This window comes from Rhyacophila brunnea, unplaced genomic scaffold, assembly GCF_057557595.1.
Source record: "Rhyacophila brunnea isolate RB1 unplaced genomic scaffold, BYU_Rbru_1.0 scaffold_10, whole genome shotgun sequence".
NCBI lineage: Eukaryota > Metazoa > Arthropoda > Insecta > Trichoptera > Rhyacophilidae > Rhyacophila > Rhyacophila brunnea.
Genome location: NW_028232752.1, coordinates 10413922 through 10430265, shown reverse-complemented (window position 1 = coordinate 10430265; position 16344 = coordinate 10413922). Strand labels below are relative to the sequence as shown.

Sequence of the window (16344 nt, the reverse complement as noted above, 5' to 3'; positions counted from 1 at the left end):
TCAGCAAAATGTCAAACTATCTGAGGAGCATTTACTTGGTAGAATTCCATTTAAAGAAAAATGGAAATATATTTAATATTAAATTGTACAGGTTTTTAGTCGTCTTGATAATGGTGTTACCAGACTAGTAGTCTTGATAATGGTGTGACAACTGAAATAGCTATCGACAAACCTTCTAAAAAACCTGTGGAAAACTATAACTTCACATTTTTATTAAAATCCAACACCATGTCGTAATGACGAAAAGCTGTCTGCAAGACCTAGCGAGACAGACTGGCGAGAGCCACCTGGGTCAGCTATTAATAATAATTGTTAATGACAACTATTAATATCAGAAAATAGATTAAATAAATAGAGGTTTACCAAACATTATTATTGAAATGAATACTACACGTTTTAATGTATTTACAAGTGTTTCCATGGAATGAAAAATATTTCAAAAAAGATGAAAAATTATTTGTTGTGTGAAATATAATGAAAAGTAATTGCTTTCCATGGAAGTATTTTACAAAATGACTGATTGCTATGCACCCTACTAAAATATGAACAGCGAGCTTAGCAATCATAAATTATATAGGCAAATATACCTTAGGTGTTAATATTATACGGTGTTAGCTGGTATGTAAACATGTCAGAAGAAAAGTTGTTGACAGCTAGGAGCTTTCTTCAACCCTTTGTAAAGCTGTTAAGTATTAAATACTTTGTACACGTAGCTTGGTTATAAGATTTGGAGAAATTACCGCTCTTCAACTATTAACAATAGTCTTTATACTTAGCTTAGTTGAGTATGGTTAATATAATAGTATAATATAAAATCATAGGCGGCTCTCATGGTGCAGTGCGCAAGGCGCTGGCCTTCCGCCCGAGAGTTCTGGGTTTGATCCCGGAGAGGACACAATAATTATGTGTTTTTCTCAAAGCCTGGGTGATTGCGATTATTCAAAATTACCAACAACCACCTTGTACGAAAAAACAAGGACATGGTTATTAATAATTCTAAAAAAAATAACTTCAATAAAATCGTAAGTTTCTGTACAACATAATATTATAATAATTATGTACCAAAAAAATCTGAAAACAAGCTTAAAAATAAATGACAAATATTTTTAACCTAAAAAGTAGGTGTTGAAAAACCGGCATTTTAAATACATTTTTTAATAATGAGTATTATAATATATAATGTATTAATGTGTTTTTAAATTATATTATATACCTATCTTAATAATATTAGACTATTTATATACTATGCTAATTAAGTTAATTTGATGCAAACACAACTAAATGTAAAGTACTGACATTAACTTTAAAGCGCATGAAGAAAACTTCAATGTAAATGGGTAATAATAACCAAAGCTCTCCTGCAGCATATATTTAGAAAGCTAAGTACGTTTTATGACAGATGAATTAATGTTCCCGTAGCGTTTGTTTTGACTAGATATGCCTTCCACCAAAAGCTTATGCATACATAGCAAAGATAACTTGTTTAGTAACACAACTGCATTATGACATTGTGATTAAACAACATTGTAATAATTTACTCAACGTACGAATTTACTCTCAATTTTATAATATTATAGAATAATTGGTACGTAAATTTGGTTATAAAAACTTTTATATAATATTATGATAGAGAAGAGTGTTTATTTATTGAACCGATATTTAAATAGTAAAAGTCAACTCTGATTTTTTGAAAAAAAACAACATTTCCGTTAAATTCTACATTTCATTAATTAGTCTCATTCTCAGTATTGAGGAGTTGTATTCACAATAACGTAAAATATTGGTTGTTCCTATAATAGTTGCTTTGATAGCTAACAACCTGATACCAACAACACATCAATTACAATGGCTAATCAAAACCCCTGAATAAAAACAAAGGTGTAAACAAACCTGTAAATATAAGGACATAAAGCCATATAATGCTTACATAAGCTCTTCACAGCCCAATAGTAAGTAGCCTAATATGCAATTAAATTGAAGTAATCTGACCTACTTGCAGGCTTGTGATGGTATTATTGGTTGAGAAGAACAACTTAAATGGCCTCAGGTACATGTATTTTTCTATCGACGTAGTACATTAGAAATTGCTCGTCTAATAAAGTTACCTATAGAGTGGGCAAGGTAAATGTTATTACTTGTTTATATACTGTTTTTTGAAATTTTAAAATTAGCTTGTGAGGAATTCCTTTTCATGTGGATTGTTACCTATTTTGCTAGCATATCGTCACTGTTCTGGCAGAAGACACTAATTCGAAAAAATGACATTGAGTTAGTTATACCAAAATGTTCCATATTTCAAACTTTCTTTCTTTCTTTCTTTCGACCATGTCCGATCTTAATATGATCATATGGGCCTCCACAGAGTAGAGGTTTGTATTGACAGATTTTTGTTTTTTACGAGAAATGGATGTCAGCCATTTGCTCAACCTATTAGGTCCATACCCTGACTCACACACAAATTGAAAAACAGTATGTATACTTGCCACACCCAGGATTTGAACCTGAGACCCACGGCGTGATAGTTCAACGCTTAAGCCGCGCGGCCACCGTGGGTGTCAAACTTTACCGTCTGGAAACCTTCTTAATAAATAAAAGTCTTTATTTTTAAATTCATCCTTTTTACGGTTACTTAAACTCACATGATAGAACATTTCAAACATTTTAACAACTTCAAAGTCAAATTACTCAAAATTATTATTCTACAGTTAGAGTGTTCTGCCAGAACAGAGACGATATGGTATATGTGTATTCAGAAAAGTGTAAGGGTTAGATTTATTATCTTAAGTGGGCAGCGCAGTGCGCTGTTGTCATTCACCTAAGCATACCATTCAACCTCTTTGTCCTGGCCGATATCCTCGCTGCACATACTGGTACGCTGTGCATCCACGATGCTCCTCAAAGCTGAGAAGGCCATTATTGGTGATTTTTACCTTGCCCCGCCTCTAAGCCTTGACACTGAAAACGTATCAACCAGAAAATAGACAGTACGTTTAATGACGCTGTTCACAACAATGACGCGATTGCCATTGCTGTTCACAATTTTTATAAATGACATAGCATTGACAATAAAAACTGCTATGTTTTTGTTGTTAGCTGATGACTTGAAACTCTTTTTGGAAGTTGCCACCTTGAATGATTGTCTTCAGCTCCAACTTGATATCAATAATATTTAAGATTGGGGCAGGCGTTACAAACTAGAATTCAATATTGATAAATACAATCTTTTGTCGTTTACCAGAGTCTCAAAAGTGTTGTTTTTCCAATATTTGATGTATGGCAGAATTTTGTCACGAATATCATCTGTAAGGGACCTTGACATTACGTTTGAGAGTAAACCGACATTTATTAGCTACATAGTTACCATTTGTAACAAGGCGCTTAAGATGTTGGGCTTCGTCATGCGTACTTCCCGGGTCTTTTCAGATGTTACGGTATTGAAAATTTTGTTTAATTCTTTAGTTCGAAGCAGGTTTGAGAGTGGGTATATTCTTTGGTCACAGTTAAAGTATGGCCTTATGGTCAAGAGGGTATAGAAAAAATTCTTGAGACTCCTTTACTTGATGTTGTATAGATACTATCCGTGGCTTTATCCAACTGACTTTCTCTTAGGTATGCTTACATACTACAATCTGCAATTTAGAAGAGATTTTTGTTTAACTACGTATTTTTTTCGACTTATACGACGTATAAATGAGAACTCTGCCATTCTAAGCAGTGTTGACCTCTGTGTCGCTGATTACTATCTTAGAAATAGGGAGCATCAGTTGTTTATTCTCCCAAGGTGCAGAACCAACCTGCCACTGGTAATTCCAATTGGGAGGGAGATAGCTATGTTCAACCAAATTGCTTCGGGTGTTGATATATTCCTCTTGCGTGAGAGTGAGTATAGGTGGACGCTATTTTATAAATTCTTAAAATAGGGTCTCTTTAGCTAACTCGGTGTACTTCTTTGAACTACTATAGATGGATAATTGTATCTTCACTGCGTTTTGTATGTTTATATTATGTTCTCTTTTTATATTTAAATTTTTATCTCTTTTATTAATTTTTTTTCTTCTTTATAATACTGTTTCATGTCATATTGTGAACGTCTTAAACTTATAATTTGTAATGTCCACAATATGAAAAATAAATAAATTAAATTGAATTGAATAATAACCTCTTTGACTCCTGATCACTATGGCACTAGTCAATTTCGTCACCACCAACCATTATGCCCAAGTGGCGGAGAAATACTGGATACAAACCATATCATCTGAAAACATCCGAGAATATTATCTGAAAGGAAGACATACTTAATTCAGTCTAACCTGGGAATAAGCCCATTGGGTCGTGAGATATGGTTGTCACAAAGACTATGTTTGTTGTGTTTAAAAAAATGCAGCGTTTTATTGCAGACAAAGATCTCTTCGCATTGTTTTGTATATAATTATTATTTTTTTTGTTTAATCAAAACTATTTTTGATAGATCAACGTATCCCTATTTCCCATGGGCACATTTTATTAGAAAGTCTCTCTAAAGTCAGTCAAAATACACTTGATGGTGTAGCGACCATAGTCTTGTGTATCTTCTCCTGAGATATTCCCAGGTATAAAAAAACTGTTAATGCTTTGTAACCAAACAAATGGCCAAGTGGAGACCGGGGCTGGTTGGTTCAGAGAGGTAATATATTATTATGCATATCCGGAAATTTTTACGTAAAAAGTTCGCCGTAGTACGTGAAACATGAGTTCGTGTAACATTTAATCAAATGGCGAGTTCTTCGTTGAAAATTTCACCGTGGAGTATATTTGTATGTATGCTACAACATGTGGCGATTTTTTTTTAGATGTCTTTACTAGATTAGGATAGGTTAGGGTAAATCTAATAGGAACAGTTCTATTTGTAAACTATCGCTGCATTTTGTAAGATACGTACAAATGTATTCCACGGTGAAATGTTCAACGAAGAACTCGTTATTTGATAAAATGTTATACGAACACATGTTTCACGTACTGCGGCTTACGAATAAGTGTCCCACGATGAACTGAATACGTACAACTTACATGTAACTATATTTATGCTGTGCGGAATTCTTATTATGGAATTATATATAGAGTATTTAATTATAAATGTCATGGTAGAGTATTAAGCATTAGAAGTATGTAAGATTAATGATCTACAGATGTCAAAAGTTTGTAGAACATTTTCCCGTAGACTACTTGTGCAGAAAATCATGAAAAGTTGTTAGCACAATATCCCTTGACATTACTACTATTATGACACAACAATATGGGAAACAGGTTTATTGCGTGTCCGTGGCGATCTGGGAGGTAAGTGGCAATAGTTGCTTTGTCAGTCGGAAACGAAATCGTGGAGATCTTCCGTGACGATCTCGAGCTCTTGATAACGACAAGAACACAAAACTTTGCGATATTACAACGGGAACCGTAGCGTGACAAGATCTCTGTATTGTTGTGTGTTGATGGTATTTTGTAGTCGCAGGATGTCCGGAAATAAATTCGAACAAACGTCAGACGGATAATATTCACAATTATTAATATTTTGACAAATGTGTGACCCATTTTTAAATTCTACAACTTTACTGTCATGTCTCTATGATATAATATATCGCCAGTTATAGCGAAAAAACGTTTCTTATTATAGGAAGGTAGGCTGTGATAGTTAAATAAAAAAGTCATATTTACCGGACTGAAATTTACTTAACATACATTATTATTTTTTACTTATCTATAATCGATATTTTACTGAAAAAAGTACTGCCCAACCGCGAATAAAACTTGCGCTAAAAAATATACGGCCTCTTATCAAATATCTATATAAAGACTTTCTTATCAAATCAAATTTATTTATTTATTTTACATAACAATTATTATAATAAAAATAACAAATTACAAATTCAAATCGTTCACGACATGACATAAAATAAGTGTTAACAATTTTTAAAATAAAAATACACAGAAATGTGACTTAATAATACAATAAAATAAGAAACAAAATAAAGAACATAAAAAATAAAATAAAGCAACAAAAATAAAAGTAGATGGAAGCACACAGAGTGCACTATCGATAGACCCTATCCTAAAAACTTATAAAACAACGTCCACCTTAATTCACCTTCACGTAAGTGGAATATATCAATATCCAAAGCGATTTCAATAAACATGGTTATTGCCCTCCCAATTGGTATCACTAATTGAAGGTTAGTTGTGCACCTTGGGAGAACAAACAACGGATACCCTCGATTCCTAAGGTAATTATCAGAGACACACATGCCAACACCACCAATGAACCGCTCGGCCAGAGTTCACCTGGAGTAAAATAACATAATGATATATGATATTCGCAAAGGCGTAGTCGTTAAAAGCATGACTTGTTGCATACAGTGAGAAAGACAATATTAAATTCTCAAGGACAAATCGTGTCAAACTACATACAAAAAAAAACTTTGTATTGCAATATACGCCAAGATTTTATTTTCGTGTGTTAGTAGAAGATTCTATAGACTTAAATGTAATACATTTATAGATGAATCATTAAATAAATAAAATAAAGTTATACTATTTAGGGACAGTTTTCGCTGTTAGTATTTTTAATATTTTAATTATTAGACCGTGTCCGATCCCAATAATATGGGCCTCCCTGCAGGGTAAAGGTTTTATATGTAAGTACATATTATAATTGTAATTACGACGTGGCTATTTTTTTAGCTATAGCAATAGGTATTTCAATTAGGTGGAAAATTTTCAGAGAAGCAATTAGTCAGTCCAATTCCGTAGTGATTAATAGAAACAATATTAGCGATCAATAATCATTTGTAACTGTTTCTAATTTTGGTAGATATCTGTACCCTAGAAATATTGAAAAATTTGTTTAAAAAAAAGGAGAGGGGATAATTTCAATGTTTCTAAACAATGACTCAACACTATTTTATTAAACACTATAACACTAGTGACCATTACAATACTTTTTATAGAAGTTGCTAATTTCACGAGTTTCTGTGTTCACACTTTCCGATAGTAGATAGTAGATATTTAGATTAGGTTAGGTTGGGTTAGGCTAGGTTAGGTTAGGTTAGGTTTGGTTAGGTTAACCTAACAAATATTTCAGTATATCGGCTATTTTACTGAATATATACTGTATTCCTCATAACCGAACTGTGCCTAATAAATTAATATAATTGTATGTAGGTAGGTACTACCCACTCGTGAAAATGATATAAATGTTAAAAAAACTTCCATACTTTTATTCTATTTTTACAAAATTAAGCATAATTATTATGCACGTTTTATAAGTATCCATATTCGCTATGGACCTATCTTAAAAGGGTTACAATGATATTATGTTACATAATATTTATTCAGTGAGTTTAAAAAGCCGGACGGCTTTGGTATATGGCAATGTCGGGTTGTGTAACGATCGCCGTAAATTAACTGTTAGAATTCACGAATCTCGGCGTATTGACTGTTTCCGGTAAATATGACTGAAAGCAAATGACAACACTATTACCGTTTGACATAGAGCGACATCTTTATATTTCGTAAGGTATTTTATAAAAGCTCAGTTATAAGATCAAAACAAAAAATAACAATACAGTCACTTATAACTATTGAATAAATAAACATAGCGAAACAAAAGTTGAATAGTAGATAAAAAAGTCTTTCGGTGGTAAACTTAGTGTTAAACCGGTTGGATTCGATCGGTGAGATAGACGAAGAAAAAAAACACAATAACTGCGTTCTGGTTGTCATTTTATATGTCCGCAAACTTGTATGTATGTAGTTCGCCGTATCACACTTTACCGTTAAATGTTATATCGGAAATATATTATAGCCGTATGATAAAAACCGTCCAATCTCTTTGGGTCGTATAGTACTGACATAAAAATCATGTCTAAATAAAACACGGTTCTTGTCGTTTTCACTTTACAGAAAGCCGGCAGCAAACACATTTTGAAAATAGCCGATATACTGGATTATTTGTTGGCTTAGGTTAGGTTTCCATTCTTTAATTCACGAATTTTTTCAAAATCAGCTATGCAAATTGAATTAATGTCCATATTGAATCTAATAGAATTGGAGACCGTTTAGCATACAGTCATGTCTTTCCGATAAAAAAGCTCACGGCGAACTATGCCACAGTGAAAGGTTTTACGTACAATTTACATGTAACCGTCATTTTATGCATATAATTTCATGAGATCTCAAACGATTCAGAAATATACGTTGTACTTTGTAAATGATTCATTCAATTATTAATAAACAAAACAAATTCAATATTTATTATTTTATAATTTAGCTAGAGATATTGGTAGTTTAAAGTAGCTTCTAGGACAATTAAAAAAAAGTTAAACTAAGCGAAGAAGCATTTTGAAATCAGCTTTCACTCTGCCCTGAGAGAAGCAGATAAAATATTTGAGGCGTAAAGAGTCTTATTTCCTCAGAACATTAGAAAATTCCAGGGTGGTTATGATTCTCAGTCATGGTAAAATAACCGAGAAGTGACATAATGATAATCAAAGACATCCTTTCTAGATAGGTACATCATCATCTGTGTAAAAATGTTTTTAGATTATAATGACGATAAAATAATTTATAGTATTATATACCTGCAGTGGCGTGCGGTCCATAGATGCTGTAGATGTTTCGCATCCTCGGAAATAATCAATATAATACTTTGTAATAATATTGTCTACGTAAATGTATTTTTCAATAGTATAGTGAATGTCACTAAACATTACTTCGTAGATCATAGCAACTATGCTGCAGCACTATTATAGTGGAACAACTTAAGCTTGAAATTGTGCAGATTGCAATTTATTCTTCTTCTTCTTCTCTCTTCCACCCTGTCACGTCGTAACATTGGAACATAGGGCAAGCACAAGTTGGCGCAACTTCCTTAGATACATCGCCAACTCTTGCTCCTCCCGCCCAGACCTGCAGTACGTAGGTCGCTCTTGTATCACCGCTGCAGGGTGAAGGAGGGTCGGCCGGCAATTTTTTCAACTGCGCACGAATTCCATAAGTATTGTCACCGTTATTATTTCTGATTGCATCGTTTTCTCTCGCTCGGCGTCCAAACTGTCGAACTTCACACTTATGTGGTATGTTTATAGATACTAGTATATATTACTTCATCTGTTACGCGCCAATATTAAATTAATTACAAAATCCTAAGTCGTAATAATAAATAGAAAATATTAGGTAAAGTGAGTACTTTATTTTTCAACAGAATTCCGCTAAGCAAAAGTCACAGCACGCCACTTGTAATTAGGTACTTAATTTTTGGCGATAAATAAATATATATATATAGCCACTACATAAGGATATTGTGGCATAATATGCAAAATAGTTCAGTACGGTAGCTATACTTTATTACACTGTTCAACTATAAATAGGTAATATAAGTAGGTAGTATATTTTGAAAAATACTTAATAGTTCCCTAAAACGACTATGCTTTCAACTTAACGATCGTGAAAGTATAATGGGTGAGCTAGTAAAAATTTTGATATTCTGTCAAAAGTACAATTTATTATTACACCACCTGTAGATCATTTTTCATAGACTTTTATGATACTTTTCGGAAAAATTTTGCTACAGTTTTGCTTTAAAATAATAATGTAATACCTAAAACTAAAGAGAATATAATATAAGTTAGCATACTATTATACCTACAAATTAATGTTTAATTTTAGTTTTATTATTAATATTAAACTACGCGTAGCGTAATTAAGTAACGCGTTAACTTATAATGTCACGGATTCATAAATTATGGACCTAATTGATTAAGCCATTGGTCAATATTCACAAAAATCTATTAATACAACCTCCACCTCATGGAGGCTTACATTATGTTCATTTTAAGATCGAGCATGTAGATGTAATGTACATCAATATAAATACAGTATTTTAATTTTAATTCTAATGAGTTTAAGTTTTGTAAAATTCCATTTGAGTCATTTTTGTGACTCAGGTTTTACCTTTTGGCATCTTTAGGCGCATAGTGCATGAAGAGTGCATAAAGATTATTTTACACTATAGATTCTCCAATATACTACAGTAAATACCATTGAATTGATCAAGGAGTTATATATTGTAGAATATGAAAAAAAAAAATATTTAAAAAAATAAAACTGTTCATTTTTATATATTTATTTTAATGCGGGATGAAAGCTACAAGGTTGAAGCCTTGAATATTACTTTGTAAATCGTAATAAAATCTTTTCCGCTTCGTTGTGACATAATCCAAAACTTTTTTTGTTCAGCGAATAGAATAATATGTGTCACACCAGATTACAACAAAAGAAATAATTTTTAATTATAAACACGACTCTTAAAATAATATAAAAAATTTGAAAATAATTATATTTCTTTGAAGCTTTACCTGTAATGTTAATCCACTTAAAATTGAATTAATTGTATGGCATTAGGTGGGTAAATGAAATAAATTAAATATTATTCCAAAAAAACAAAGTAAATTTGACGCAGTAGTAAATTAATATTAAAACTAATCGTTATTTTTTATTTTTACGGCCACCCTGACCGAGCGATTTACGCGTCGGCTTAAAATGTCGTCAATCCCAGGTTCGAATCGTGGGTATGGCAAATATACAATATATTATTTTTCATTTTGTGTTTGGAGTATGGACCTAATAGGTTGAGCAAGTGGCCAACATTCATTTCTCGTAAAAACCAATTAACCCTTAAATGCATGATTTTTTACTTTTTAATAAAAAGTATATACCTACCTACTCATATACAACAAATAGGCGTAATTATGCGAACCATAATAAAAAAAATATTGAGTATTTTTTCTTTATATTATCATCCAAAAACACTTTGTACCTTCTATAAAAATTTTTGTTTTGGAAGAAAACTGTTTCCTCGTGTCAGACTTATCAGGCACCAATAGCGAGGGCTGTGCAGCTGGTCAATGCATTTCTTACGTAAGTAGACATTTTTAGTGATGCGCTATCGGCTAGATATCTTTGTATTAAATTTTGTTTTTAAATTATTCTACTATATTGTTTATTTTTTTTTCTAAATTTATTTTTGTTTAGATAATTGTCGTTTATTGAATTTTTTTGTCTATACGATTATTTTTGGCTTGTTTTTTTAACTAACTTAATTTACCTGCCCTTTTCGTTCTAAATGTCTTATTGGGAACGTCTCGAAATAATAATTTGTTAAGTAGGTACTACTCATTTAAAAAAAAAATAATGAACGCAACGCTGTAATGATTTTATTGTTATTGGGTAATTTATTATAATGAAATAAATTTGCCGTTTTTGACACGTGAAATATGTTTATATAATTCTTTTTTTTTTGTCGCGCCTTCCCTTATCGGAAGTCAGCCATCATTAGGGCAATTTTCGATTTGTCGATTGGTACCCGGAACAGTTCAATGGACCTGCTCTTGTACCGATCAGGGAGATGTTAAAGTCACAAAATGCGGCGTCATTCATTTCTCTGATACTCTCACCATTTAATCTTTCCTTGGATATTAAGTTGGATAATATTTTCTCATAATGTTGTCAAGGAAAGCACTGTGGTTTTCCGGTTTTTATTATTTTCTATTGGCAGTACTTCTCTGTATTTTTCCAATCGTTTAATGATATCGATACGTCTTATTACCCTCCCAGTACAAAGAATTTTGAGATTTTTTTTATATAGTCACATACCGAAAGCCTCAACTTTTCTAATTTGACCTTTCCATGCTATACAAAATGATAATGGAGACATGACAATAAACCATACTCCATCTCAGGTCAAGATACGGGTCTTAACTGCTAAGGTAGTCTCGCATTTTAAGATTGGTACTACATGCTATCACATTAATTTCATATTTTTATTTTTCAACATTTATTTTAATGGCCCTTGGTTATATTTAAGTTTAATACTATAAGAATAATGCTGCCCACTTAAATGGGTTTTGATCTAATTCGTTTAAATTGGCAAACTTAATAAGCTGAAGATGACTTAATGTTAATAATTAAATGATAATAATAATTATGATAAAACATTATTATTATATAATACTTAATATACTATAAGTCATTGTTCTATCTTATAATCTTTGTAAGTAGTAAGGTGAATAATAATACTTTATTATATTGAGCGCTGAAACTATTCATGATCATCACCTACTAATTTATATGGCTTTCTTACAACTATAATTCTTATATTGTATTTTAAAAATATTACTTTATTATAATATAGGTATCATTTGTATTGTTGTAATACCGCCAAACAGCATTATCCCTTATGGGTTCAACTCTATGGAATCTTAAAGAGTCCTAAATCATTATCGGGCAGACTCATAAAAATATGAGCATCGTTGACTACGATGTACATAAATATTCATTGTTAATAATAGTATTAAAATTTTATTTCAAAATATTATGATATAACAGTGCTTTATTTTGGAGCGAATGTGTCACGCCATTAATCTTACACCAAAACAAGTGAAAGGGATGCCTAAAGCCATAGACTATAGATACATCTAGACGCCACCCGTTGCATTGCTAAATGAAGCTGCGTGCCGTGCGTTTGGTTTGTGGGCAAGTGAACGCATTCGTCTACAAAATAATGTTCGAGACCATAGACCATTTCGCTAGTGCTCGCCCAAAGTGCTCGAACTAGACGCTCAGAATTAAAATATAATTTTCAATTTTTTTCGTTATATAGTATTTTTAAGCGGTTTAAATGCAACCATTAGGTAAAGATATCCATAATTCAAGTTATTTTAAAGAAACACTAGGTCACTGATATTAAAATATATTTTAATATACAAATAAATTATCACGAACATGTATCAACTTACCTATGAAACGTAATACCATCTTCTTGCTTATCAGTATGGCTACCATATTTTAATTCAATAAACAGAACCATCTTTCTTACTTAATTAACTAAAAATATTTACCACTGACTTTATGTTTAACACAAAAATAGCAATTTTAGCAACACGAGCTCGCAAGTTATCGACGCTACGTAAAGCGATTCACCACGATTTGCCGGCGATACTTTTGGAAACTAATTTACACATATGTAGACCTTTTATCTTACCCTTGCGCGTGTCGCAGAGATTATAAGGGTGCCGAATGCTTTCTCACTCGCACTCATTCATCGTTTTTGTTCAGGCCTTGCCTAAAGCTCTTCTCCCCACCTTTGGAGGTGATTGTTGGTGATAGATATAATATTAGTTTTTATAATACAATAATATAATTTAATATTTAACATTTATAATAATAAATGTAACCTTGATATAAGACTGTTTTATTTAAATTAACATAACATTATGGTTTTAAAATTAATTATATTTAATACATAACAAAATATTACATTAATACAACTTGTAAATGCGATATCATTTAAATAAACTTGTTGAGTTAATGCCTCGATTAAAGTGATTGGAATATAAAAAAAATATGCATAAGAATAAATTATTTAATAAAATAAAATCAATCTAATCGTAAAGATAACAAAGGGTTAAAATAGATTTAATGGATTAACTTGTTAAGAAACTTTCAATGTTCTCGCACTTAAATCCTTTTTCTTTTTGCCTCGTTCAAAACGACAACGGTCAATTTGATTGCTCGCGTAGTAGCGTTTGATAACGAAAACCGTTCTGAAAGGGTTGCAGACATGGAAAGAGTACTTGAAGAAGTTTGGAAACGATGAATATTTAATGACCGATTTCAATTTTCTCGTGAGGATCCCCGGTATTGAATGGAAGCACAATATGCAGACAGGAAAAAATAATACTAAGGTATGTATAAATATGGAAAAATAATAAGTCTTATTGAAAACGATAATTTAAAAAAAAAAAACTATTAAATGAAAAAAACTGATCTTGATAATAATTATTATTAATAAAAGCACCTGTACACGTGCATTGATATACTGGCTGCAATAGTGTGTGCTTTAAACTATCGTGACAATAACTGTTTACATGTGAAAGTGCTGACTGTCTCTCTAATCTCATTCTTCTAGAATCTAGAGAAAGCGAGACGCGATGTTGTCATTTTATGGTACTATTTTACAGGTCGTAAAAATCGGTTAACCTCAAAATGAGTATTTCCGCGGTCTAGTTCGTTTGGTTGCCGCAGGATCGCTATTATCGTTTTACTGCGCAGGCGCAGAGCGTAATGATCCCAACTGTAGCATGAAATTTCAGAAGCTTCTGAACTTTTTTGATTCATGTATGCAATCTTGCAATTTGCATCACAATACGTGTTTACACGTGCATTTTCTTGTTATGGTCACTTAGTAATAATACTTAGCTAATACGTACCTACTGTACATAGACTTTATATTACATTGTTGTCTACGTTAGAAATTGTGTATTTCAAAATTAGATTTTGGTGTGACAAATAAAAATGTATAATGTACCTACTCAAAGTGATGATTTAAATTTATGTGATTTTATGTGAATATTCTACCTATAAATATCCCTGTCTATAAATATCGATTCAGGTTTAAAATAATTGCATGCTATTTCGATGTGAGTTTATTAACTGTTATAAATACACGTAAAATTACATATTTTCCTTCATATTATTTGATATGTAATATAATAATAATGTTTCTACTTTGGATATAATTTCAGTTTTGTTAAGTTATTGATATTTTTATTAGTTAAGTACATTATTATTTTATTACTTTATTACACCCACGGTGGCCGCGCGGCTTAAGCGTTAGACTATCACGCCGTAGATCTCAGGTTCAAATCCTGGATTTGGCAAGTACACATATTTCAATTTGTGTGTGTCAGGGTATGGACCTGATAGGTTGAGCAAGTGGCTGACATCCATTTCTCGTAAAAAACAAAATCTGTTAATACAAACCTCTACCCTGTGGAGGCCCATATGATCTTATTAGGATCGGACATGGTCAGGAAAAAAAATATTACGAAAATATAATTTAAACGTATCATGATAATGTAATATATTTATTGTAGGAGTGTTATCAAATGTTTTAAATTGTATTTTGCCGAAAGAGTTCATTTTCAAAATACTGTCAACTGTATCTTCGATACAGACTATTTAATATAATTAGTAGATGGCTGATATTTATGTTTTTAGGTTACATATTTTTTATTGGTTAAAAATAGGCAGCGCTCGAAATGGAATATTTTACGAACCGGAGCGCTCAATATTTTATGATAATATTATGTTTATGTAGTTATCTATTTTTTTTAATAAGTGTGTTATGCCGTATCCATATTGGCAACAAGTTGCTGGCAACCTCATAAAATTTAGATTAAAATAATTTTTGGTCAAACAAATTTTGATAATTATCGTGAAATTTAATGAGGTTACCAGTGTGGATAAATTTTAAAATTTTTACGTCAAATGGAAAATCTAGCTCACTGTCAAATAATATGTCCACGAGACGGAGCGATAGTTTTGGTGATTTTACGAACCGGAACGGCGCTCCGGTGCGTTCCAATCCATTTCGAGCCCTGAAAATAGGTAAGTAATATCTTTCCGTAATATATTTGAAGATAGTTTAACGAAGAATAAAGTCTATTAATTATGTACAAGTCTTAGAAAAAAACACAATTCCAAATTTAAAATATTTACTTGTTTAATTTACTCGTTGTATTGTATACTGATATTGTGTGAATTTAGTGTAAGAATAAAAACAGTGTCATAGGTATTGAAAGAAAGAAATATATATAACAAAAAGAATCCAAAACAGATACAGATTAATCTGTCATATAATGCTTGTTGTGACTAATGTTTCCAAGCTTTGCCACCCATGTGTGTTCTTTTGTGTTAATTTGAAAGAAAAATGTTTTGTACTTACGTTGAACTTCGCAGAGCCCCTTGCACGTCACCACGACGAGAATAAATAGAGATATATGCGCTTCATTATAGCGATATTTCCTTCTTAACACTGCCATTTTTGAAGAGTGATGGATTGTTCGGAGTTTCAGTTTTTACACTCATGCGGTTTTCACTTTGGAGTTCGTCGATTCATTTCAATCAAAAGTTATTACAATACTTTTGAACTGTCTTTTAGTAAGCGTTGAAATGAAAATACCACTGAAAATATTATAATACCAAGGATTTTTATTTTCATTTTTTACCGTTCAATTTTGAAATTAATTAAAAACATGGATAATATTATTATACCTAGTAGCTAAGTATCTATAAATTTTATTTACTTATTTACTATTATTATTTACGTGGAAAGAAATTACGGTTAAAATAAATTACTAAATACATCACAATAACTATTAGTTTGTTAATATGATTAATTTGTATTTATAATAGTAATCCACCGTTGTAACTTTCTATAAAATAGTTAATAACTAATAATAATAATTAATTAAT

At 31.5% G+C, this 16344-nt stretch overlaps 1 protein-coding gene across 1 annotated transcript in view; it reads right to left on the bottom strand.

Annotated features, from left to right (window-relative positions):
- LOC147078873 (neurotrimin-like) overlaps positions 1-16053 on the bottom strand; it is a 299771-nt gene extending 283718 nt beyond the window's left edge. Inside the window, exon 1 of the mRNA XM_085950714.1 lies at positions 15815-16053. Within this exon, the coding sequence (XP_085806840.1) occupies positions 15815-15911 (97 nt within the window). The 5' untranslated portion in view covers positions 15912-16053. The remainder of the gene's footprint in view (positions 1-15814) is intronic.
- Positions 16054-16344: the final 291 nt, after the last annotated feature.